The sequence below is a fragment of the Microcebus murinus genome, chromosome 26, assembly GCF_040939455.1.
Source record: "Microcebus murinus isolate Inina chromosome 26, M.murinus_Inina_mat1.0, whole genome shotgun sequence".
NCBI lineage: Eukaryota > Metazoa > Chordata > Mammalia > Primates > Cheirogaleidae > Microcebus > Microcebus murinus.
In genome coordinates this window covers 1644551-1672272 of record NC_134129.1, presented here as the reverse complement: position 1 = coordinate 1672272, position 27722 = coordinate 1644551, and the positions used below count along the sequence as shown (strand labels likewise).

General features: G+C 36.7%; 1 protein-coding gene across 2 annotated transcripts in view; it reads left to right on the top strand.

The window, feature by feature from the left end:
* The window catches only part of USO1 (USO1 vesicle transport factor), a 63111-nt gene that overhangs the window by 14113 nt on the left and 21276 nt on the right, over positions 1-27722 (top strand). For both annotated transcript variants that reach the window (XM_020284250.2, XM_012744544.3), the window contains exons 5-13: positions 11352-11452; positions 11834-11936; positions 12106-12161; positions 16176-16296; positions 17961-18139; positions 21129-21269; positions 23930-24018; positions 25058-25212; positions 27355-27566. In XM_020284250.2, the coding sequence (XP_020139839.1) occupies positions 11352-11452; positions 11834-11936; positions 12106-12161; positions 16176-16296; positions 17961-18139; positions 21129-21269; positions 23930-24018; positions 25058-25212; positions 27355-27566 (1157 nt within the window). The remainder of the gene's footprint in view (positions 1-11351; positions 11453-11833; positions 11937-12105; positions 12162-16175; positions 16297-17960; positions 18140-21128; positions 21270-23929; positions 24019-25057; positions 25213-27354; positions 27567-27722) is intronic.

Sequence of the window (27722 nt, the reverse complement as noted above, 5' to 3'; positions counted from 1 at the left end):
CTTGGTGTACAGCAATGTGAATCAGTTTGAAAACCACACATGTCTTTGGTACATCTTCCTTTTTATTTTTTGTTTCAAAATACTTACGTACTTAAAATGAGGTAGGTAGCCTGTCATTTAATTTATTTTATTGTCACTATGTGAAATTCTTGATTGGAAGTCTGTGTACATTTTGTCCTATATATTGCGAAACATATGCAGTGAGTAACATCTCACAGTGCTGTTGAAAAGTGCATTCTTCATATCACGTTGCCTGCTGCAGTGGGATATAGTGGGTTTTCCGCTATTCTATAAAGTCAGAAGGTGAATGAATGTATTCATGCATTTTATGTATCTAATGTAGACTGAAATTATATGATCTTTCAAAATTCTAAGTAGATTAATCATAAAGAAATGTAGATGTATGTTGACCTTGCACATAATTTATTAAAATAAAGGAGCAGGAATTTACGTAGATATTAAACTTCACAGAATACTAGTAATGGGAACATTTGAAACTAGGTTGTGTTGAATAGTCACAATTTCTTAGACTTAAATATCCTTTTACTTACATATTTATTTCCCTATAATATCTAGCCTATAGCTTAACTTTATTAATTTCTCAGCAATGAAAAATATTTAGTGAACATCATTTGGTACCCATGGAAAAAGAGGTTACCAGTCACATGACACTTAGATACAATAAATACAACACACTTTGAAGGAAAAGATGCTTATTTTTTCTAATTCTTTATAAGACAAGAAAATTAGATGTAACACATTTGTTCAAACACACTGAAAAAAATTTTTTCTTTTCTTTTGTGTTCTCTTCTTTTTTCTTTTTCTCTTAGTTGTTTCAGATTAGAAATTTAGGTCTTTTTCTAGTCAGTTTTCTGGGGATGATTTTTCTGTTCTTAAAAAATGTCTAACAATGATATTTTTTAATTAAGTGGTTTCCTTTATTATAAACTTAGAATATAATCGTGTTTAAAGCCCACTTTTTTGTTTTTCTTTGTGTATTTAGCCTCTTTATTTATTTATTTATTTTTTTTTGGAGACAGAGTCTCGCTTTGTTGCCCTGGCTAGAGTGAGTGCCATGGCGTCAGCCTAGCTCACAGCAACCTCAATCTCCTGGGCTCAAGCAATCCTGCTGCCTCAGCCTCCCAAGTAGCTGGGACTACAGGCTTGAGCCATCATGCCCGGCTAATTTTTTTTTTGTGTATATATATATATATATATATATGTGTGTGTGTGTTGGCCAATTAATTTCTTTCTATTTATAGTAGAGACGGGGTCTCGCTCTTGCTCAGGCTGGTTTCGAACTCCTGATCTTGAGCAATCCGCCCACCTCGGCCTCCCAGAGTGCTAGGATTACAGGCGTGAGCCACCACGCCCGGCCCTAGCCTCTTTATTTTTAATTAAGTATCCCAAAATGATCCTTTGGATAAAATACGATAAACAATTCTTTGGATAAGCAGTGGTAGAATCACTTTTTCAAGGACTTTTTCTTCTGAAAATTTACTCATCCTGGAAGAATCGGTTTTTTAAAAATCTAGATACTGAGAAATGTGTCCTTTAGTTTTGTTATTGATACTGTCCCTTTGCTATTTCATCAAAGGTAATCCCTTAGCTGACATAATGAACTCTATAACCCTTTAATAATAAATCTGTGCCATAGTCCTAAATCATAGTATATGTTATATCTCTTTTAGGATATATCAGCTTTGACTAACATGAATATTCTTCCAGGAAATTATGTTGCTTGTTTGACGTTTTTACGCTCCTGTTTTATTTTGTATACTACTACATAAAAGCTGTTTTCTTTATCACCCACTTTTTATTTACTTATTTTTGTCTACCTTTTCAGATGATATTGAAGGTAAAAGATTGCATTTACATATGCATGATGCTTTTAGGCATAATTTCTGATAATATAAAAGGACACTGTCAAGAGTTGTTTCTTCTGGCTAGTAAAGAAATCCAAGATTTGGGCCGGGCGCTGTGGCTCACGCCTGTAATCCTAGCTCTTGGGAGGCCGAGGCGGGCGGATTGCTCAAGGTCAGGAGTTCAAAACCAGCCTGAGCAAGAGCGAGACCCCGTCTCTACTATAAATAGAAAGAAATTAATTGGCCAACTGATATATATATAAAAAAATTAGCCGGGCATGGTGGCGCATGCCTGTAGTCCCAGCTACTCGGGAGGCTGAGGCAGGAGGATCGCTTGAGCCCAGGAGTTTGAGGTTGCTGTGAGCTAGGCTGACGCCACGTCACTCACTCTAGCCTGGAAAACAAAGCGAGACTCTGTCTCAAAAAAAAAAAAAAAAAAAAAGAAATCCAAGATTTGTTTTACTATATTAAAATTCCTTAATTAAGGAAAAATATTTGATAAACTTACATTACTGTTATTTCTATGGCTACTAAATCTTTTTACTGTCCAGAACACATAACATATTCTAGTACATCTCTTAATACAAATTAAACTTTTTCTCTGGTAGGACAATTTATTCAAAATTACTTTGTGCATACTTCCTGGAAAAAAATTTTTAGACAGTTTATTTAAAAATAATATTTGCCAGTCGTGGTGGTGCACGCCTGTAGTCCCAGCTATTCAGAAGGCCAAGGCAGGAGGGATGGCTTGATGCCAGGAGTTCAAGGATGCAGTGAGCTATGATTACATCTGTGAATAGTCACTGCATTCCAGCCTGGGCAATACAGTGAGATCCCATCTCTAAAAAATAAATTAATGTAATATAATATTTGAATATATGTACATGTACATATATGTGTATATTTTACTTATATTAAGTAAGAACTGGAAGTTATTTCAATTCAGTGAAAAAAAAAAAATATATATATATATTGATATTGTCCCTTTAAAATAAAGCATACACAGTAATGTTCCAGTTACTGACATTTCTTAACATTAATTCATAGAATTTACCAATATTTTCTTCCTTCTGTCTGATGATCTGTTTCAAGTTCCATTTACTTTTAACATTGATATTTCTTTTGCTCATAATTAAAGTGACCAAGTTTTTGTCATTGTTTTACCAATTTTCCTGAAACGCTTAACCATTTTAAATGAGGAAGAGAATACTTTTATCTCAAGTAGGTTTAAAATAGTCCATAACAAAGTTACTTATACATTACAAAAAAACTAACTTATAAAGGTATGAAGCGTTACCTTTTGTAACATTTGAACCCCTTGTTTGAAATCAGAAAGTACCAGAGCATGGTGCCTTGATTCTTCTTAAGCTGTGTCCTTGTTGGGTAGTACAGATCAGTGCTTGCTTCTATTACTGTTTTATCATATTTGCTTTAAAACTGAAGAGTCTTTTCATGTTCATTATCTTAATCCTCATAGCAGTCTGTGAGGTAGGTGGTATTTTTCTCTTTTGTAAAAATGAGAAAATGAAAGCCCAGAGATTATGTAACTTATATGGTGTCATCTAGTAAGTAGAAAAACAATATTTTTTAATACATTTTCCCCCTTTTTTATTAGTCTTCCATAGATTTCTGATGGAATAAATTGTGGCCAATTTTATTTTTATTTTTCTGCCTAGATTCTTTATTAAACCATGTAATTTACATAACTAGTTTATAGAAGATTCAGATAAATGTTAAAAGTATGGAATAGCTTTTTAATTGACCACTGTAAGAAGATTATTTGATATTTCTTCACTTTGAGTTAGTACTATTTTTAGTAAAATATCTATTTATAAAGCAATTTTGTTCTTCGTAATATAGGTTGTAAACTTGATATGGATTGGAGATCCAAAGAGAATGTCCAGAAATGTTTTTGAATATTGTTTACACCTCTGGAAAAAGTACAGCTGTAGATACATTTTAAGAATACATGTTTAATGTAAACTGTTTAGGTAAAAGCCAGTCATATAAACAGGTCTGAGAAGCGTCCAGAGGTATACAGATGGTCCCTGACTTACGATGGTTTGACTCAAAATTTTTGACTTCCAATAAATACTATGAAAGCAATACACATTTAGTAGAAAATGTACTTTAGTAGAAAATGTACCCTAACCCTAACCATACAGCCATTCTGTTTTTCACTTTCAGCATAGGGTTCAATAAATTACAGAGATAGTCATCACTTTATTATAAAATAGGCTTTGTATTAAGTATAGATTTTGACCACCTATAGGCAAATGTAAGTATTCTGAGCACATTTAAGGTAGATTAGGCTAAGCTGTGATGCCTGATAGGTTAGGCATATTAAATACATTTTCAATTTAATGATATTTTCAGTTTACAATGGGTTTATCAGGACATAACCCTGTTGTAAGTTGAAGAACATATGTATAAGGACTTAAAAAGGGCAGGCAGTCTTAGGTTTATTTTTACTATAGTAACAAAGGCCATTTTACTTTTGTCTTATTTTTTTCACATAACTTTGATAAATGGTCATTTACTTTTATAGGTTGTAAGTATATGGTAGAATATAGTATATAAACTATAGCACGTAAAACATAAATTTAGCTCTAGGAGTTATAGTTTAAGTATACTAGATAAGAGAGGATGACTTACTTGTCTCATACCTTTGCTTATATGTATAATCGATATAATTTCTCATGGTTGTAGTTTTGGTTTACAACTTTTGGATATAATTAGTGTAGTAGTTTATAGTAGGTATAGCTTAATTTGCTGCTATACTAAAAGCTTTGTGTATTATTTTAATTGCTTCACTAATTTGGGGGGGACTCTATTAAAGCAAAGAAATGCCATCTCATAACTATAAAAGAAGTATCTCTTACTAACACTTTTTAAAATTGACAGCATTAAACCAGAAGGAACCATTGGAAGAGGACCATATTTTACTAGTTCACGTTAAAATGTAGGTCTTAGCTGGGTGTGGTGGTTCATGCTTGTAATCCTAGCACTTTGGGAGGCCAAAGCAAGAGGATCACTTGAGGCCAGGAGTTTGAGACCAACCTGGGCAATATAGCGAGACCTCATCTCTACAAACAATTAGAAAAAACACAATTACCCACGTGTGGCAGTACATCTGTAGTCCTAGCTATTTGGGAGGCTGAAAAAGGAGGATTGCTTGAGCCCAGGAGTTTGTGGCTGCAATGAGCTGTGACTCCACCACTGTACTACAGCCTGGGTAACAGAGTGAGACCCTGTCTCTCTCTAAAAAAAAAAAAAAAGTAAATCATAATAGACTGATAAGCTACAGTTAAAAGGTATTAACTCCTTGCTAAGTTACTAGCTTATGCTCAATGTAAACTTTGAATTAACTCTTTCTGGTATTAGACCTGTGTTTCTTAAGATGTAGCACAGAAGGTGTTCCAGAGAATGCTTTGTGCTAAAAGGGATCCATAGTTAAATAAGCATAACATACTATATTCCCCTCTGAAGCTTCACAAAATTTATCTCACTATAGTAGGTGGTAAGAAACCTTCAGTGAGAGGCTGGGCACGGTGGCTCACACCTGTAATCCTAGCACTCTGGGAGGCCAAGGCGGGTGGATTGCTCGAGGTCAGGAGTTTGAAACCAGCCTGAGCAAGACCCCGTCTCTACTAAAAATAGAAAGAAATTAATTGGCCAACTAATATATATATAGAAAAAATTAGCCAGGCATGGTGGCACATGCCTGTAATCCCAGCTACTCGGGAGGCTGAGGCAGTAGGATTGCTTGAGCCCAGGAGTTTGAGGTTGCTGTGAGCTAGGCTGATGCCACGGCATTCACTCTAGCCTGGACAACAAAGTGTGACTCTGTCTCAAAAAAAAAAGAAACCTTCAGTGAGGAAGCCTGTTCAACTTTGTTTAATCCAAATATATTTGTCCACAGGCACCTGCTTTCACCAGAAACCTATTAACATGCCACACTGTCCTGCATTTTGAAATATCCTGCATTGATCCAGGACATTTAAATGTCCTACATTTAAACCAAGGCTTAAATCCATAGGCTATTTTTTTGCATTTATGTACATAAAAATATTTCAGCGTTTTAAAAAACACTTCTTAGGAAGACTCCATTAAGTCTGCATGGTTTTTTCCCCTTCCTTTTTAGATTATTTTATAATTTTTAATATATTCTCAGGTGTCAATAACTTATTTTGAGCTTTTCTTGAGAGGTCACAAACTTTTTGCACAAGGGCATTGCCTATCTTGTAAGCAAGATTGTTTGATCCACTTAGAATTTTAAATAATTTGAATAAATTGCCAGGATTATAAATCGAGAATTTATACATCAATTTTTGTATTTTAGACTTTTGTTTTTAAAATATCTGAAGATTGACAATACCTGGGTCTGCATTCCCATATAGCATCAGTCATCAGGAGCTGAGTAACTGCTGCTTTCCTTACACAGGTTGAATACTCCCCATCCTCTCTATTGTCTTATACTCAGCCTGCTTCACTCACTCACGTTACTGTCTTGCCCCTATGGTTGAGGTATATTCTCTACTATATTCACACCACTCAGGTAAAAGCAATTACATAATATTATAAATTATTTTTCAAAAGCATGATATTATTAATTGTATACATGTATTATTTCATTCAACAAATATGAATATACACAAATGGAAAATAGCCCTACACAGCACCCATGATTAGGTTAACATATTACTATCTTCTTAATTTCTGGAATGACACAATTCTAAAGGAGAGAGAATATGTTACTCGTGTTTTCAACACAGATTTATCATGTATTTGAAGATCTGTTTATTTGACACGTGTTCCCCATGGGCCTCTTTTACGTAGTTTTCTTCATCTGCTTTTTTATCTGTACAATTCCATTAGAATTTGACTACATGTCTGTTTCTGTATCATCCCACACATAGGCGTGGTTTGTTAGGGTTCTGGGGTGGCTTTGAGAAAGATAGGCTCATTAGCCAACCACATCTTGGGTACATGACATTTACCACACTGGGAATCAGGGTTCCTATTCATACCTGATTCTAAAGATGAAAATTTTCAAAAGATTTTACCGGCTCCCAATTCCCAGATCTTTTCCAGTTCCTTCACAGTCTATTATCTATCAACTTGCAAATAAAATGGGAAGGGTATGCAGCTTTTGCTGCTTATCTAGTACAAGTTTTGTTTTTGTTTTTTTCAACTCCACTCATAAATTCACCTTTGAGCTTTGAAAATCACAATTTACCAAGCAGGATTTTACTTTCAGGGTATGCTAATAATTAGGACACAGAATTTTGTCAGCTCCCAAAGGAACAACAGAAAATCCTGTTAGCAGATTCATGGTAGAGAATGCCCCTTCAATCTACTCTAGTTATGTATGAGTATTAGGCTTCCTTATGATTAATATTAGGGCTTTGTAGCATCAAATCCCTTGCATCTTAACATATCTGTGATACCATAGACGTCTGTGATCATGCAGTTAATGTGATGATAGCTTTCAGGTATAGTTTTGGGGTTTTTTAATCCTTTAATCTCCTCCTCTACCTGTTTTTCCTGAAGTGGAAATAGTGACTCCTTCCCTAAATAGTTCTTCTGAAGCCACTAACCTAAGAAATAAAACTTACAGGACAAAAATTAATGGTTTACTAATTTTAAAAAAACACAGTAAATTTCTTTTTATTTAGAATCCAAACAATCATAAACTCAAATAATTACCCTTTTTTGGTAGATTGTATACAACTTTGAGAAAAAAGAGATAAATGTAAGGTAAAATATCAATATCAGGACTTGTTTACAAACAAACAACTTTCTGGAAATACCACAGGTTATACTTTTTTCTTTTTTTTTTTTTTTGAGACAGAGTCTCACTTTGTTGCCCAGGCTAGAGTGAGTGCAGTGGAGTCAGCCTAGCTCACAGCAACCTCAAACTCCTGGGCTCAAGCAATCCTCCTGCCTCAGCCTCCCAAGTATCTGGGACTACAGACATGCGCCACCATGCCTGGCTAATTTTTTCTATATATATTAGTTGGCCAATTAATTTCTTTCTATTTTTAGTAGAGATGGGGTTCTCGCTCTTGCTCAGGCTGGTTTCGAACTCCTGACCTCGAGCATTCCACCCACCTCGGCCTCCCAGAGTGCTAGGATTACAGGCGTGAGCCACCGTGCCCGGCTAGATATACTTTTTATATATTTTGCATCTTGATGATAATATTAATGGTAACCTTGTAAGAGTCTGGAACTTTTTCTGAATCATTAAAGAAGGATTGCTATGTTCTGTATCATTTGAAAACGTGGTGATCTATATATAGCTTAGGTTGTAAATCTTAGTACTGCATTTCACAACTGAGGGCAGTTTACCCCACCCCCAGGATGTTTGGCAATATCTGGAGACATTTTTGGTTGTCTTAGGGGAATTAGGGAAGTGCTACTGCATTGAGTGGATAAAAACCAGGGATGCTGCTAAACATCCTTTGGTGCACAAAAAGTGCTCCACAACAGAGACTTCTCTGGCCTGAAATGTCAGTAATGCAAAGTTTGAGAAATCCTGTCTTAAGGATGCTGCTGCTACTACTACTGTTTATTGAACACATTATTTACCAAGCACTCTGCTAGGTATTTTGCTTATTTTGAATCCTCATAGAAAACTCTATGTGAAGACATTGTCCCCATTTTACAAATAAGGAAACTGAGGCTTGATGTAGTTAGGCTACTTGCCCAAAGTAACATTGCTTCTAAGTGGTGGAATATGAGTTTAATTGGTCTTACTCAAAAGTCTTTGGGGGTTTCTTCCATTTTACTGTACTGCTACTTAGGAAAGTATTTACTACTCCATATTCTAGTCATTCTGTAAATAAACAGAAATTACCTCTACTCCTATTAGTGCTGCTACTTCATTTCTTGATCATATCAAGTTCAGAGGGTACTCGAGCTATTGGTGTTATTGGATAGTTACTCCTTTCTCCTTGAAATACTTTCTTCATTTGTTTGCCAATCTCCAGCCTCCTGGTTTTCCTGCTGTTTCACTGGCTGTTTTTCTTGTTTCACTTTCTTTGTCTCCTTTGCAGTTTTCCTCATCCCCTCCAACTTCTTAGTATTGGAATGCCCCAGGGCACAGATTTCTTTCCTTCTCTACTTTCTCCATTGGTGATCTCATCCAGGCTTATAACTTAAAAAGTATCATTTATATGCTTCCCATTCAAATGTATATGTCCAACCCATACCTTTCCACTGAAGGTCATAACTGTATATTCAAATACTCACCTGATATCTCTACTTGGATTCCTCTCCCTACACACAGAGCTGTATTGATGTAATTAACATACAGTAATTATACCTATATAAATATGTCAATATACAATTTGATGAGTGTTGACATTTGTATAAACTTGTGATATCACTACCACCACCAAAACAGTGAACCTATCCAAAAGCTTTGTGTGCTTGTTTGTAATCTACTGCTCTTCCTCCTTGCCCCCATTCAACCTCAGCCTCCAGAGTGCTAGGATTACAGGCGTGAGCCAAGCCCAGCCTCCAGTGTAATGTTGACTAGAATTCGAAAGAGTGGACATTCTTGCCTTCTTCCTGATGTTAAAGGGGAAAACATTCAGTCTTTCACCATTAAGGATGATGTTGGCTATAAGTTTTTTTTAGTTGCCCTTTGTCACCCAGTTATGTGACTTTAAATATCATTTATGTCAACGCTCTAATCTGTGTGTCCAATGCAGATCTCTCTGTTGGCATCTATGCTTGTATTTATAAAGCTGCCTATTTGGTGTCTCCACTTGGATTTTTATAAGGTATCTCAAACATAACATGTCCAAAAGTAAATTTCTGGTTTTCTCTTTACCTCCCATCTTGCTAGTCCCACAGTGTTTCCCATCTCAGTAAACAGCAACTCTGTCCTTCCGGTTCTTCAGGACATGACCTTGGAATCACTCTTCCTTCCCCAACTGTCACATTCCTCTGTGCAGTGTGTTAGCAGATTCTGTTCCCCGTGTTTTCATAAAAATTGTAGCTCCTAAGGTCTAAGCTACCTTTACCTCTTTGATTATTGCCTCTTGACCCATCGCCCTATTTTCCTTATTCCCTGATCTATTCTTAGCATAGCAGTCAAAGTAATCCTTTTAAAACTAAAGTATTTTTTATGTAATATGGTTTTAAGGCTCAGAAGCACTTGAATTCTTTTACTAATGCAAGAGATGATTGAGAGAAATATTTCTTAGAGTTTCTGAAGGATAATCCCAGCATATTTGGGTACTTAATAGAGGAAAACATTTCTGTTTTGAGCTTCATTCTTTGAATTGCTTTGCTTTTCCTGACATCTGGTAGGGTTTCTTCCCCCCATTTCTCTACTGTATTAATATTATATTAAAATTTCACATTTGGAAAAGCATTTTTGAGGGATAATAGGTTTGAACTTGATCGCCAGCTCCATTGGCCTATAGTCACTATAGTCACTTCCTGGAGCAACATGTGGGAAAGGATTCTGATGCTCAGACAATGTTGTGATGAGTCAGCTATGTCTGGTGTGGGTGAGAGAAAGGTACGGAGTAGTAGATTTGCCATCTCTAAATTGAGTTTATAAAATAGGCAGATCTTAAATGATAATTTGCTTTGGAAATTGTTGCTCCCAATTTTAGTGATCCTTTATGTGTGTTTTTTGACAAAGCACATTGAAACAATATATAGTTTAATCTAAAGACTTTTAAGCAATAAATGCAAAATCTTTTAAAGAATATGAGATTAATTAAATGTCAAAATGCTGATTTTTAAATTTTTTTTGAGATAGGGTCTCGCTCTGTTGCCCAGGCTGGAGTGACAGCAACCTCCAGCTCCGGGGCTCAAATGATCCTCCTGCCTCAGCCTCCCTAATAGCTAGGACTGCAGGTGCACAGCACCACACTCAGCTAGAATTCTGATTTTTATCACTAAATAATTTCATAGTATATATATATGTGAAGGAGACACTAAAGAATCTGTAGATAATTGGTTTAATTTTATAATAAAATTAACACAGTAACTCTAGCAATCAACAAGGACTACATGTTTGCTGATGTTTTAAGGGATAGGGTTTTGAGATAAAATTTATATATGATAAAATTCACTCTTTGTAGTGGTAGAGTTCTGTGAGTTTGGGCAAAAGTATCACCACTACCACATTGAAGACAATGTTTCTATCACCCCAGTTTCCTTAGGACCTAATGGAAATTCAGCCTAAAAATGTGCTTGAGAAAATGTGAATATTTAAATATCTTTTCTTCAGATATCACATTTAAGCACCTAACAAATAAAAAAGTATTTAAAAGTATACAAAAATTATTTTAAGGGTATAGCTTTACATCATAATTGTGATATCACTACCAGCCATACTGTTTCCATGTTGAATTGTTTAAATACTGGGAAAATTATCATTTCTGCTTAACTCTTTGATTAAAGAATACTTTAAAATAACATACCGTCATGTTTGAAGTTCTTTATCTTTGAATATTACAGAAGAAAATTCCACAAGACAGAGTGAGGATTTGGGAAGCCAGTTTACAGAAATTTTCATTAAGCAGCAAGAAAATGTCACTCTTCTCTTATCTTTATTGGAGGTAAATAGGGAATCTTGAGTTTTTTTCCATCTTAATAGCTTCTTTTGTTACCTTTTTGAGTATTACTAAGAAAGCAAAACATACATATTTTTAAAGATAGTGAAGTTTATTGTCTCAGAGCAAGAGATCCACATGCATGTATTAAGAAATATTAATATATAATCTCTTCAAATACTCTGTTATTTCTGTTTTTACAAAATACTGTTTTAGCCCATCAGTAACTATTTGAACTCTATTTTCTTTTTATTGCTTTTTATTTCTTAAATTGCTTTTTTAAAAAGCTTGCTAAATTTTCATATTTTACTGGTAGTACCACTTTAACATGTTTTTCTTGAAAATATGAATTATAGATGTTAAATATTTTAAATTCTCACATTGCAGGAGTTTGATTTCCACGTCCGCTGGCCTGGTGTGAAGCTCCTGACTTCTCTTTTAAAACAGCTGGGGCCTCAGGTGCAACAAATTATTTTAGTTAGTCCCATGGGTAAGTGACTTATCTTTGTTACATTATTTTGATTAAAAAATGAGGATCATTTCCTAGAGTAAGGCACTGAAATGATGGGTTAATAAATTGTTAATAATTTAAACTACTATTTGCATTTTTTGTCTGCCAGCATTTTTTACATGTTCACATGTTTTATGTTATGTTCTAGGTGTGTCAAGATTGATGGACTTGTTAGCAGATTCCAGGGAAGTTATACGTAATGATGTAAGTTAAATTTGAAAAAAAAAATCCAAGAATATGTAGCGTTTTTTTCCTCTTTGCAAGTGAAATCTTTGTTGACTCTTACTCCAAGTTTTAAGAAGTGAGATTTAGAAAGTTGGGGTAATGACCTCTTTAAGTTATTATATACAAAGCCACATTCTTTCTTTCTTTCCTAGTTATCTAGTATTTTGGCTTAGACAAACCGTTTTGCTATTTAAATTTATTCCTTCACGGCCAGGTGCAGTGGCTCACGCCTGTAATCCTAGAACTCTGGGAGGCCGAGGCGGGCAGATTGCTCGAGGTCAGGAGTTCGAAACCAGCCTGAGCAAGAGCGAGACCCTGTCTCTACTAAAAATAGAAAGAAATTAATTGGCCAACTAATATATATAGAAAAAATTAGCCGGGCATGGTGGTGCATGCCTGTAGTCCCAGCTACTCGGGAGGCTGAGGCAGGAGGATTGCTTGAGCCCAGGAGTTTGAGGTTGCTGTGAGCTAGGCTGATGCCATGGCACTCACTCTAGCCTGGACATTAAAGCGAGACTCTGTCTCAAGAAAAAAAAAAAAAATTTATTCCTTCCGTAAGTTTAGAATTTCTTTTACCATCTGCCAGAAGGTTATATTTCATACCAAATTCTACCTCCACAATTTCCTTTTCCTCCTAAGGAGTAGAGAAGACATCCCCAGACAATGAACTATATAATCCTTTCATCTTTTTATTTTTTTTAATTAATTAATTTATTTATTGAGGCAGCATCTCACTCTGTTGCCTGGGCTAGAGTGCCGTGGCGTCAGCCTAGCTCACAGCAACCTCAAACTCCTGGACTCAAGTGATCCACCTGCCTCAGCCTCCCAAGTAGCTGGGACTACAGGTGCATACCACCTCGCCCAGCTATTTTTTTCTATTTTTAATAGAGATGGGGTCTCACTCTCGCTCAGGCTTGTCTTAAACTCCTGAGCTCAAGCTATCCTCCTACCTTGGCCTCCCAGAGTGCTAGGATTATAGGCTAAACTATGTAATCCAGCAAAGCATTACATTTGGAGTTCTCACCTTCATTTGATTGAATATGTATTTCTAAGGATCTTCCATGTTAATCTCTATTTAAATATAGAGCATGATTTGCTCTGGAGTTATTTTCCATTCTAATTTATTTTAATATTTGCATGTAAGTTTGAGTGTTTTGTATTGATGCCATATTGTTTTGTTGCTTGAGCATTTTTCTCTGTTCTCTACAACTCATCAAAACTCTAACACTTTAGATAGAAATTGGAAAAGTGTTTTTAAAATTAAATTCTGGATTTAATTAAAGAGATCATGTCAAGCTGATTACGTTTTCATATTTATAGTGAAAAGCCCAGAACCCACAGAAACCAAGTCAGTTGTTCTTTGTTTGCAATTGTCTTTGTATTTGTGGTCCCTAGCCCTATGCCTTTTTCATCCTGATTTCTAGTAAATATCATCTGGGTTGCTCTTAGAGTCACAACTGGTTATTGGCAAAGCAGAGACAAAAATGAAGCATTCTTGACTTATAGTTCACTGAGATTTTTTTTTAATTTTTCATATTTAATATTACAGGTAGTGAAATTATATAGTAATATAACTTATGAGAAGAACATTTTTTATTCTTTAATATTCAAATGTTATCTTTTAAGAATTATTTAAATGGGCATTTATCTATTAGGAATTCTGAATATCTTTTGTTGACTAAAATATGACTATGTATCTTAAGCCTAAAGTTTCTGTTCTATTCTTCTCTTGGCTTTAAATTTTAAAAAGAGGATATCTGGCTCACGCCTGTAATCCTAGCACTCTGGGAGACCGAGGCGGGCGGATTGCTCGAGGCCAGGAGTTCGAAACCAGCCTGAACAAGAGCAAGACCCCGTCTCTACTATAAATAGAAAAAAATTAATTGGCCAACTAATTTATATAGAAAAAATTCGCCAGGCATGGTGGCACATGCCTGTAGTCCCAGCTACTTGGGAGGCTGAGGCAGGAGGATTGCTTGAGCCCAGGAGTTTGAGGTTGCTGTGAGCTAGGCTGATGCCATGGCACTCACTCTAGTCTGAGCAACAGAGTGAGACTCTGTCTCAAAATAAATAAATAAAATAAAAAGAGGATATCATGTAAATCAATTAATTAAAAAATTATCCCTTTCTAAATTTCTGTTAATATCACTATTATTAATTTTCATTTCCAGGTATAAAATTGCTCTTTAGTAACTGTATTATCTTGGTTCTTAAATCTACCATTTTCCTTTTTTTCTGTTCCTAACCTTTTTTTCTCAATTTTTATTTGAGACAAGTAAAATGATTATCTGTTTATGTTGAATTTAATTAATTTTACAATTAGAGATTAAGTTCTGTTTTGTTGTGATGTCTAGATTCTTGGTTTTTACTTGTTCTAAAGCTGTATGTTTTTTAAATTTCAATAAACCTATTCAAGAGGATAAGGGGAAAAGAAACTAACATGTACTGAGAATTTATAATATAGTGGGCTCTATAGAGGTTGTTTTATCTCCTTTAGTCTTTATTAAAAACCCTATGACAAAGATATTATTATCCTTGTTTTACGTATTAGTATACTCAATTTATGTAATTTGCATATAGTTGTACAACTAGTAAGTAGGGCAACCAGTTTTTAAACCCACTTTATCTTGGTGCCTCAGTTTTCTTCTCAGTTTCCACTGTATTCCGTCTTCCCTTTTTCAGCAGTTAAGCTCAAGTTGGCAGCATTAATCAGGAGAATTTGACATCTAAAAGTAACCACTTTTGCCTATCTCATCTTAGTGTTGAAACTTGACAATCAGGAAAATGAGTGGAATGAGCTCAATAAGGCCCCGGACATTTTTTGTCTTATATGAATACTTAATCTGCCTAATAATGACACCAACAACGAATTTGCCTCTGGAACTTTTGAACTACCTATTTACTGTTTTTCTTCCTCCAAAGTAATATCTGTGCTTTTTTTCATGAAATATTTGCTGTCTCTTTTACTGTCATGATATATGGGACACTTAGAGGCTCATAAAGTACTTGATTGATACTAAAATAAGCAAGAATGGGTAACAGTGAATGATAAAGAGATTGCAAAATATATGAACTACATCCAGCTTAACAGGAGCTGGGAAAAACTAAAAGTCAGAGGCAAAGACTACTATAAATTACCTTGTGCTGGACAAGCCATTCGTAAGCATGAGTTTTTTCATCTTTTTCTGCTGACTTACAATCAAGTTTTGGGGATTTGTGGACTGGATATTTACAAGAATACTGAACTGTCTCTGATAAAATGTGGTGATGTTTGTTGAGTCACACTGAATGACAGCTTTTCCATGATTACTATTATGAAGCATTTAGGTAGCATTCCTGAGGCAGATACAATCATCATCAACTTTCTTAAGCCGCAGTGAAAACTATGTAATAATTGATGAATGTGAAAGAATTGTTGTATCTTTCTATCATACAGTGAAAAGAGCACTAAATTAGGAATTGTTAGACATGGATTCTAGTCTCGGCTCTGTCCCTTTGGGATCTATAACCTTAGGGAGGTTACTTAACTTCTCTGTCCTTTTTCTCCCCATATATAAAGTAAAGGGGTTTGGCTTATGAAATTCTTGTGATTTTTGGCCAAGCGCAGTGGCTCACGCCTGTAATCCTAGCACTCTGGGAGACCGAGGCGGGCGGATTGCTCGAGGCCAGGAGTTCGAAACTAGCCTGAACAAGAGCGAGACCCGTCTCTACTATAAATAGAAAAAAATTAATTGGCCAACTAACATATATATAGAAAAAATTTGCCGGGCATGGTGGCACATGCCTGTAGTCCCAGCTACTTGGGAGGCTGAGGCAGTAGGATTGCTTGAGCCCAGGAGTTTGAGGTTGCTGTGAGCTAGGCTGAAGCCATGGCACTCACTCTAGCCTGGGCAACAAAGCGAGCCTCTGTCTCAAAAAAGAAAAAAAAATTCCTGTGATTTTTAAATGTTTTGCAGATGTACACCACTAAACATTATCTTTCTTCTCTACAAGGGTGTCTTACTACTACAGGCACTAACAAGAAGCAATGGAGCAATCCAGAAAATTGTTGCTTTTGAAAATGCATTTGAGAGACTACTGGACATTATTACAGAAGAGGGGAACAGTGATGGAGGTATAGTATGAAGAGATTATTGGAAGAGATTATTTTAATACTCACTAAATTGTTAGGTTCTAGAGAATATATTAATAATTGGAGGGAGAAATGGGAACTCATACATTATACTCCTTTTTTTCTTTCACTATAGCATGTTGAGTGTGGATTTCTTTTTATTTGTCCTGTTTTGTATTTGTTAGGCTTCTGCAATCTAGGTTGGTATCGTTCATCATTTCTGAAAAATCTCAGCTATATCTCTTTGAATACTGCATTCTCACATTTCTCCTAATTTTCTGAAGGCACAGGTTAATATGTCGGGTTTTTTGGTGTTGAAATTTGTTGATGAGTTAAGTTGAAGGCAGAGCCATATGCTGAGAGTGAAGGGGGAGGACACAGTTGAGAATTAATGGAGAAAGTTAGAAATTGTCTTTTGAAGAATAGGAGAGGTAGTTAACTACTGTAATTAGGAAGATTTTCAGTCAGGGATAAAGGCCCTGTTGAGGGTATTCATGATTTTACAGCAGTACAGGCTGCTTGATTACGTGATTTCTCCCCCCACCCAGTAATATTTAGCTTCCTAGGTGCACATGCAGAAAAACACAGGTTTAGGTCTTTTCCAGGAAGGTGCTATGAAAAGGCAATGAGGCAAGAGAATTTAGCATATTATCTATAGAGTGGAGGAAATGAAGATATATATAATCTAAACTAAATAGGGAAGGAGACAGAAGAGAGTTTCCGAAAAAGGAGAAAGGTGTCTGGTTAATCAGTTGAAATTCTCAGAGAATAGATATGTTGAAAATACTTGAGCCACAAAGATAAGAGGTTATACTAAGAGAGTGAGGATTGTCACCAAAGATGAGAATAAGGAACTAGCACCTAGCATCAGTCAGCGTTTCGCCAAGGAAACAGGGCCATTGGTTAATTTAGCACTTGGTGAAGTCAAAATCAGGTGGAGCTTTGTCTTCTGTGAGGGTGGTGGAAGCTGCAGTGTGGATGACATTGCCCTGGAAAGTGGCATGCTGTAAGCAGAGAAGAGGGAAAAGGATGAAACCATGGTGAACAGCAACCATGAAAAAATAGCCTGAGGAGCAGCCAGGGAGCTGTTAGGAAAATCAGGGGAGTAGTGTTTCAGAAACCAAGGGAAGTTTCAAAGAAGAGACTGACTATTTCAGGAGCTTCTTAGAGATAAAATAAGATATGATTGATTCATTCAACAAATATTTAATAGTTAGCTTCTGGGTATGTACTCAGTGTCTTGTCTTTGTCTCTGCCGAGGATACAGAGCTAAGTAGGGTGTCCACAAATTATAACCTAGTCAAGAAGACAGACACTACCTAATAATAAAAGGAGCAGGCTACTGTAAGTAGCTGGTATCGTGACCTAGTTCTTGAATCTTGATAGTCATTCCTATAGAAATAATGTTTCAGCAGGGATCTGAAGAAAAGCTGTAAGTTCCTGAGGTAAGTTGATAGTTGAACATAGAAGTCAAGAGATCACTGGGGACCTTAGAAAGAGCTAGAAAATTATGTCCTGGGGTCATCAGGAGTCAGAACAGGCTGTCTGCCTTCCCATACTGAAGAGATGCTGAGCCTAGAAAGTTATCTTTTTTAAAATGTTTGGGAATTGAATTTTCTGTCAGATTTTATGAGCCTTAACACTTTCATTTTACATTCTTTCCCCAGGTATAGTAGTAGAAGATTGTTTGATTTTGCTCCAAAACTTGTTAAAAAACAACAATTCCAATCAAAATTTTTTTAAAGAAGGCTCATATATTCAGCGTATGAAACCTTGGTTTGAAGTTGGAGATGAAAATTCTGGCTGGTCTGCACAGAAAGTGACCAATCTACATCTAATGCTACAGGTATACTGTCCTTAGACATAAACTGATAAGAATTTTGACATTGATCTTTTTGAAGGAAAGAATATTGCTTGTGTTTGAAAAATCCAGGATATTCTGTTGGTTTCAAGTGGGCTTAAAAAAACCCTTTAAATGTGGAAATTTGCAGTTACACAGAGCACTCCCACCCAGCATTATTCAGCTTCAACAGTTATTAACATCTTGTAATTTTGTTTAATCTTTTATTCTTCTCTCTTACTCTACTGTATTATTTTAAAGCAAATTCAGACATATATTTTCCTGATGGGTTTTCCTTTAGGGAATAATAGGTTATATTGTTGATTCAAATTTTTTAAATCTGCCTTCTTTGATTAGGGGTCTAGTATAATAAATTTTAATATTCAAAATATTAAGTGTTAATTCATTCAATAAACACTTACCGAGAGCTAGGCCCTAGATACTATGAAGTGAATGATAGTGTCCCTGCTCCCAAAGATTAATAGTCTGAGTTTTAAGTCCAATACAAATTAAATTGACAAACCACCTCTTATTTTTCTCTTTCTTTTCTTGTCTTTTTTTTTTCTTTTGCGAGAGAGAGAAAGAGTCTCACTCTGTTGCTTGGGCTAGAGTGCGGTGGCATTATCATAGCTTACTACAACCTCACGCTTTCTGGGCTCAAATGATCTTCCTACCTCAGCCTCCTGAGTCTGGGACCACAGGTATACGCAACCATGCCCAGCTAATTTTTGCATTTTTTGTAGAGATGTGGTCTTGCTATGTTTCTCAGGCTGGTCTTGAACTCTTGGCCTCAAGTGATCCTCCCATCTCAGCCTCCCAAAGTGCTAAGATTACGGGCGTGAGCCACCACACCCGGACTTACCTGCAATTTTATTAAAGCTTTATGGCAAAAGCTTAGTGGTGATTATAAAAGTGAGGATAGTAGGTTCCCAAATGATATCCTCATCAGAGAAAATTTTGAAGTCCTTTGAAGTATTTCTCTTATTTTTTCCTTTATCGAATTCCCCTTCTCCAAATCTTTAAGTTTATACCAGCCTCCTCACTTATGAATTCTCTAGTAATTCTTGTGAGTCTTTGAATGTCTCTGAATTGCTCCTGTGTCTCTGAAGCTGTGGACCTCAGAGCTAGATGGTTAATCTCTCCACTGTATCAGAGTCTGCATATTGCTCCATGCCGTGGGGGTTGCCAGCATGGGATTGATTGATAATTAGGGTGACCGTATGCCCCAGTTTGCCGGTGTGGTATTCATTTTGTAATTACTAATAGTGTCCTCTTTCACTTTAGAAGTGTCCTGGTTTGGATTATAAATTATGTAGGTACCATATTTAGAATATGCTTAACAACTATTATAAAAGTATTTTGCAGGAGAACATAGTCACAGAGTCCTTACTCTACTCCCAACTTCATCATTTCCTTTGTCATATGTCAGTATTATACATTTCAAGCATTTATTTTTTAAGCCTTAGAAATAGCGTCATCAGGTAGTAAGCTTGATATCTTTAATACTGCTTTCTTAAAGAAAATTCCTCTAGAAAAGTAATTTTTAAAATGTAATTAGAGAGAGAATTTTATGAGGGGCAGAAACATGTATTTCCTGCCAAACAGTGAAAATTTAAACTACTTGAGGAGCCTATTCATGTGTTATATGGTTTAGGGTACTTTGTAAAGAATTATTTAAAATTATTATTATTATTTTAAATTATTTAAAATGTCACTGTTTAAAAAGTAAAGTACTTTTTTATCTTCCCAAAATTTTTAATAGAGTATAGCCTATAAACATAAAAATGCAGTAGTCTAGTTATATAATGGTGAGTTCTTTAAGTATTCTTTACTTTAAAAGTGAGTAAGCCAATTAGCTTTTCCTAGCTTAATAAAGCTTTTCTTTCTTTACTAGTCTTGAAGACCATAAACTCCAAAGCAAAGGAACTGAGTTTAATTCATTTTAATGTGTTCTCCACATCAAAGATTGAGTAGTCATGACTTCACAGGTTGGCCACAGGTTGCCTTCCGCTATTCAAACTGTTAGAGTATTCATTCTTTATTGCTTTATTTAGGGTTGCTTATATTTCAACTTCACTATTATATACCAAATAAGAATGCATCATTGTTTTCCTGTTTGGATATACATCCTAATTGAAATTATTCTTCATTACAGTTACTCTCATGGTTGAATTCTAAGCCACTGAAAACTGAAATTGGTCTATTTAGAGATTTTTCATCCAAATTTTACAGTTAGGGGAAACATCTTCTGAAAATTTTTTTAGTCCCAAAATATCTTAACTTTTTCATAGAACTATAGCTTTATGGCCAGCTTCCTTTCCCTGCTGGAATCCCTTCTATGCCGTTTTATTGGACCAATATCCCCAGAGACTCTCAGAAAGCTCATTATAAGATGCAAAATATATATAAAATGAGATGTAACTGTGCTAATAGTTGCTTAGGATGACTTTTTTCATGTTTCTGAAATTTTATGTTCAGGTTCAGAGTAATCATAGAATCATAGGGATTTTAATGGCACCAAAAGTCAACAAAACTAAGCCCTTGCCTAATGCATAAATCTTTTACCATATCTCCAATTGTTAGTTTTAGCCTCTCTTTAAATATTTCCAGTTTAGAGGAAATTTATCACACGTTATGCCATTCTGTTTTCAGACCGGCTCTATTATTAGGTAGTTCATCCTTTGATAAGAAATCTGCCGCCCATTCACTTATATATTGAATGTGTAAGAAATAATTGCGATACAAAATTGACCGAGGCAGTTAGTTTCCACTCTCTATGAGTTCCCAATTACCAGAAGGAGACAGCCCTAAGCAAATAGCATAATGTGTAGTATGTGTTGTAACAGAACTGCTGCCATGTAAGCAGGAAGGCAAAACACCTAGATCTGGCTGGGCAAGTAGGGGCTGCTTCACACACTTTCTTGTTCTTACAGATCAGATTTGCCTACAGCCTTTTCAAATCTTCAAAAGACAAATTTTGTTTTCTCCTTCACAGCTTGTTCGTGTACTGGTGTCTCCCACCAACCCTCCTGGTGCTACCAGCAGCTGCCAGAAAGCCATGTTCCAGTGCGGGTTACTGCAGCAGCTCTGTACCATCCTGATGGCTACCGGGGTTCCTGCCGACATCCTGACGGAGGTAAACCCAGTTACGTCAGGCTGCCTGTGGAAGCTGAAATCAGGAATCCAAGGAAGAATTAGATATTGGCTGAAGGAAAACCAGTGATAGTTAACCATTTTTGTATGTCAAATTCTTTACTGATCGTATTAAAATGTAATTAGCATAATGAGGACGGTATCGATTCCCAAAGATATGCTCATTTGTCAATTTTTTTTTTTTTTTTTTTGAGACAAAAGTCTCACTCTGTTGCCCGGGCTAGAGTGCCATGGCATCAACCTAGCTCACAGCAACCTCAAACTCTTGAGCTCAAGCCATCCTCCTGCCTCAGACTCCCAAGTAGTTGGGACTACAGGCATATGCCACCACGCCCGGTTAATTTTTTTTTTTGTATATATATTTTTAGTTGGTCAATTAATTTCTTTCTATTTTTAGTAGAGACAGGGTCTCACTCTTGCTCAGGCTGGTTTCAAACTCCTGACCTTGAGCAATCCGCCCACCTCGGCCTCTCAGGGTGCTAGGATTGCAGGTGTGAGCCACTGGCCTGGCCCTAATAATAAGTTTTATAACAAAATCAGCTGCCTTCAACCTCATTCCTCCTTACCTAAGTCTCACTCCCCCCACCACCCATATAAACTCCCACATTACTTCCTCATGTCACCCCACAATTATTTTATGGCATTTATATTTAAATCAATACTTGGGGTTTATATTATTAGGCCTGTACTAGTACTATTCTTGCTAAGCCAAATAGAGCCCTATATCTTTTTTTTATATCTTTCTTTCGTGAATTATAATTATATTTTTTCAGTTTACTGATTTCCTATATATCTATGCATATCAATACTGTCATATGCTTCACAGGTCATTGTCTACCTAGGGCCTACTGGAAACCTTCTATCCTTCTCCTGAGGCAAGTCTCTGGTCCTGGGACTTTCTTTTGCCATCCTCCTAGGATTTCCTTTACCTCCCTTTTGACCTGGATACCTTGGTTATCTGGGTCCCATATCTTTTTCCCCTACCCCTTGGTTCATTATCTGATTTTCCTTAATTTCCTAAAGCAGACTAAATGACAAGAGAAATTTTTTTAGCTCTTTCATGTCTAAAAACATCATTCCTGGCCAGGCGTGGTAGCTCACACCTGTAATCCTAAACACTCTGAGAGGCTGAGGTGGGAGGATCGCTCAATGTCAGGAGTTCGAGACCAGCCTGAGCAAGAGCAAGACCCCATCTCTACTAAAAATAGAAAAATTAATTGGCCAACTAAAAATATATAGAAAAAATTAGCCTGGCATGGTGGTGCATGCCTGTAGTCCCAGCTACTCAGGAGGCTGAGGCAGGAGGATCACTTGAGCCCAGGAGTTTTGAGGTTGCTGTGAGCTAGGCTGACGCCACGGCACTCTAGCCCGGACAACGGAGTGAGACTCTTGACTCAAAAAAAAAAACTGTTATTCCTCCACTGTCAGAGTTAATTTGTTTGACTGGATATGGAATTCAGGGCCGGAAATCACTAACACACCAATACTTAACTTTCACAACATCAATCCAGTGTTGCTATTAAGAAGTCTGAAGTCATTCTGCATCCTGATCCTTTTTTAAATGAAACCTGCTTTTTCTCTGTAGAAACTTTTGAGATCTTTTCTTATTTATGATTTTCTGAAATTTACTGATGATATGCTATCCTGTGGACCTTCCCTACCCCATTCTAATTATTTTTGCCACTCACTGGGCACTCAGCTAGAGACACATGTCCTTCAGTTCTGAGGATGTTTTTGGTATTCCTTGATAATTTCCTGTTCTCTTTAATGTTTTCTTTCTGCAACTCTTTAATTAGATTGTTAGACTTTCTGGACCTCGTTTGTCTTTTTAAAAACTTAAGTGACTTTTAATTGACAAACAAAAATAGTGTATGATTATTTTGTACAACATGTTTTGAAATATAATTTGTCTTTTCTACTTTCTTGGAAGTTTTTTCAACTTCATTCTTAAATTGAATTTTTAATTTGTTACATTTTAAGTTCTCTGATTTTATTTTAAAACATCTTTGTTTTGTAGAAATAGATTCTCTTCTCTCTTAGAAGATATTATTCATTTTGCTTTCTTGAGATTTTAAGTGCATGTGGTCAAGTGTTATTTTTTTTTTTTTTTTTTTGAGACAGAGTCTCGCTTTGTTGCCCAGGCTAGTGTGAGTGCCGTGGCGTCAGCCTAGCTCACAGCAACCTCAAACTCCTGGGCTCGAGCGATCCTTCTGTCTCAGCCTCCTGAGTAGCTGGGACTACAGGCATGCGCCACCATGCCCGGCTAATTTTTTATATATATATCAGTTGGCCAATTAGTTTCTTTCTATTTATAGTAGAGACGGGGTCTCGCTCTTGCTCAGGCTGGTTTTGAACTCCTGACCTTGAGCAATCCGCCCGCCTCGGCCTCCCAGAGAGCTAGGATTACAGGCGTGAGCCACCGCGCCCGGCCTTCAAGTGTTATTTTTAATTGGAGGCCCCTGCTTAATGTTTTAAAATTTCACGTTGAGAAAGTGCTATAAAATTACAATGCCATCATTGATTTTTTTTCGTGCCTGAATCTTGGCACTTAAAAAGCAGCATATAACAATTTCTTCTTTTGAAAACAAATTTTCTAACTTTACTTACTTTCTCTAAATGTTTTTTTTTTTCTCTTCTTAACAGACCATAAATACTGTATCAGAAGTTATTCGAGGCTGCCAAGTAAACCAAGACTACTTTGCATCTGTAAATGCACCTTCAAACCCACCAAGGTAGGAAAAGGAACTAATTGAGATTCCTCTGAGGAAGTAAAAACTTACTTTGGATTGTTAATATATCTCACATATACATCTTACTCTTTTTAAATAAGTTCATCTGTATGTTTTGAAACTAGAAATTATCTGACAAGATAAATATTGGGGGCCAGGCACAGTGACTCACGCCTGTAATCCTAGTACACTGGGAGGCCAAGGCAGGCGGATTGCTCAAGGTCAGGAGTTCAAAACCAGCCTGAGCAAGAGCGAGACCCCGTCTCTACTATAAATAGAAAGAAATTAATTGCCCATCTAATATATATATAGAAAAAATTAGCCAGGCATGGTGGCGCATGCCTGTAGTCCCAGGTACTCAGGAGGCTGAGGCAGTAGGATTGCTTGAGCCCAGGAGTTTGAGGTTGCTGTGAGCTAGGCTGACGCCACGGCACTCTACCCCAGGCAACAGAGTGAGACTCTGTCTCAAAAAAAAAAAGATAAATATTGGGGGTTTTTTGTGGGTTTTATTTTTGAGGCAGGGTCTTGCTCTGTTGCCCAGGCTAGAGTGCAGTGGCATAGCTCACAGCAATCTCAAACTCCTGAGCTCAAGCAGTCCTCCTGCCTTGGCCTCCCAAGTAGCCAGGACTGTGGGCGTGTACCACCACACTGGCTAATTTTTAATAGAGACTGGGTCTTGCTATAATGCTCAGACTGGTCTTGAACTCCTGGGCTCAAGCAGTCCTCCCACCTCTGCCTCCCAAAGTGCTAGGATTGTAGGCATGAGTCACTGCGCCTGGCCAAATAATGGTATTTTAGAAGAGTGTGTAGTCTTTGGAACTTAAATATTTAGGTTCAGATATCACCTCTTCCACATCCTAACATGGCAAACAAGTTACTTCACTTCACTCAGCTAGTTTTCTTTTCTGTGAAATGGAAATAGAAATACTTAACTTGCTGGTGTTCAGGTTATGCTTCCTCAGCCAACAAAAATGACTCACTGTTGACTTGTTTACTTGGGTTGCAATGTTTTGTTTTGTTCTTTTCTTTTTAAATGTGACAGACCGGCAATTGTGGTACTTCTCATGTCCATGGTTAATGAAAGGCAGCCATTTGTATTGCGCTGTGCTGTTCTCTATTGTTTCCAGTGTTTCTTATATAAAAACCAAAAAGGACAAGGAGAAATTGTGTCAACACTTCTACCTTCCACCATTGATGGTAAATAATATAGTTCCTATTTCTATTTTAAAAAGTAAATGTCTTTCAAGCTTTTAATTGAATCTTTTCTCTGTATGCTTCAGCCTAATTTTGTATGCTTAGGGGAAAAAACAAACAAACTTGAGTTCCAAGGCCTGCAAGTAAGTTTAAAGAACATGCTTTGGAGTTGGACCAGAGTTTGCATTGTAGAATTTCCACTATTCTTGCTGTGTAACTTTGGGCAAATTATTTTTAACTTGAGCCTTCTCAAGTTATGGGGGTATAATAATACTCATCTATAAATGGGGATAACACCTCATTGGGAATATTGCGAGGATTAATGCAATTAAATTGAGTATGTTAAGCTCATACTTTAGCACCTGGCATATAATAGATGCCAATAAACAGAAGCTACTGTTAATTGTAATTATCACTCTAAAGATAAATTTCACCATTAAATCACACTTAACATTTTGGTCTGTTGTTCTACCGTATTTCCCTAAAAATAAGACCTACCCATAAAATAAGCCCGAGCAGGATTTCTAAGCATTTGCGCAATATAAGTCCTACCCTGAAAATAAGCCCTAGTGATGGGCCTGGCTATGCAGTGTTTCTGCACAACCCATGCATTTTGTCATGGAGTGGTAAAGAAGATGAGCAGCCCTTCTCATCTGCCCCATGAGAGCTCTATTGCTCGACATGAGAGATTGGGGCCAATGGTTTTAAAGGAAATAGAGTCTCAAGAAATTCAGGATGGAATTCAGGGTTTGGAGAGTTATGATGATGTTCCAGAAGAAGATGACTTAACTATATTTAAATAAATGTAGATTGTTGGCCGGGTGAAGTGGCTCACGCCTGTAATCCTAGCACTCTGGAAGGCCAAGGCGGGTAGATCATTTGCGCTGAGGAGTTCGAGACCAGCCTGAGCAAGAGCCAGACCCCATCTCTACTAGAAATAGAAAGAAATTAATTGGCCAACTAAAAATATATAGAGAAAAAATTAGCTGGCATGGTGGCACATGCCTGTAGTCCCAGCTACTTGGGAGGCTGAGGCAGGAGGATTGCTTGAGCCCAGGAGTTGGAGCTTGTTGTGAGCTAGGCTGATGCCACGGCACTCTAGCTCAGGCAACAGAGTGAGACTCTGTCTCAAAAAAAAAAAATACAGTTAAATGTAGATTGTTGTACCATACTTTAAAAAAATAACACATCCCCTGAAAATAAGCCCTAGGGTGTCTTCTTGAGGAAAAATAAATATAAGACCCTGTCTTATTTTCAGGGAAACACGGTAGTACCCGGTAGAGTCATTACCCTTTCTGTGGATTCTTTAAATATTTCATTTTACCAAAGATAAATTCTTAATATACTTACCTTTGTTATCTTGAACAGTTGAGGCCGGGCACAGTGGCTCACGCCTGTAATCCTAGCACTCTCGAAGGCCGAGGCCGGAGGATTGCTCAAAGTCAGGAGTTCGAAACCAGCCTGAGCAAGGAGACACCGTCTCTACTATAAATAGAAAGAAATTAATTGGTCAACTAATATATATAGAAAAAATTAGCCGGGCATGGTGGTGCATGCCTGTAGTCCCAGCTACTTGGGAGGCTGAGGCAGGAGGATTGCTTGAGCCCAGGAGTTCAAGGTTGCTGTGAGCTAGGCTGACTCCACGGCACTCACTCTAGCCTGGGCAACAAAGAGAGACTCTGTCTCAAAAAAAAATAAAACAAGTTGAAAACCTCAGTAAAGCTCATTTTAATTACATACCTTGTGGTTTTTGTCAAAATTTAAGTCTATTATCAAAAATTTTTTGGTAAAAAATGTATTACTGTAAGAAATTATTTACCATAAATGAAAATAAGACCCTGTATATAGTAGAATAATTAAAATGTGGCAGTTCCCTTGATTTGTTTTAGAAATGTTTTTAATTAAGGTAATAATTTTGGGGGATATTATCATCATCAACTTGATGCCTGAAGTGTTCTATACAGGTTGAGCATTTCAAATGTAAAATCCAAAATCTGAAACACTTTTGATCCCAAGCATTTCAGATAAGGGATATTCAACCTCTGTTTCTTTATTGTGCTACTTTTCTTCCAAGATACCTTTTGTTTACTTCCATACAGTGAAAATCTAATATATTTTTTTATCATCTGCTTTCCGTCTTTGTAGCAACAGGTAATTCGGTCTCAGCTGGTCAGTTGCTGTGTGGAGGTTTGTTTTCTACTGATTCACTTTCAAACTGGTGTGCTGCGGTGGCCCTTGCTCATGCTTTGCAAGAAAACGCTATCCAGAAGGAACAGTTGCTCAGGGTTCAACTTGCTACAAGTATCGGCAACCCGCCGGTTTCTTTACTACAGCAGTGCACCAACATCCTTTCCCAGGTAAAGTATTGCATGAAACTTCTCTAAGGGGTAAAAAAGTTCTGGCTATAAGTTTTGATATCGGTGATACAAGGATGCAAGGATGTCTAGAAGATGCACATGAAAAAGGAAAGATAGGACTTACCTGCTTATTAGTTCATTGTAACCCGGAAGAGT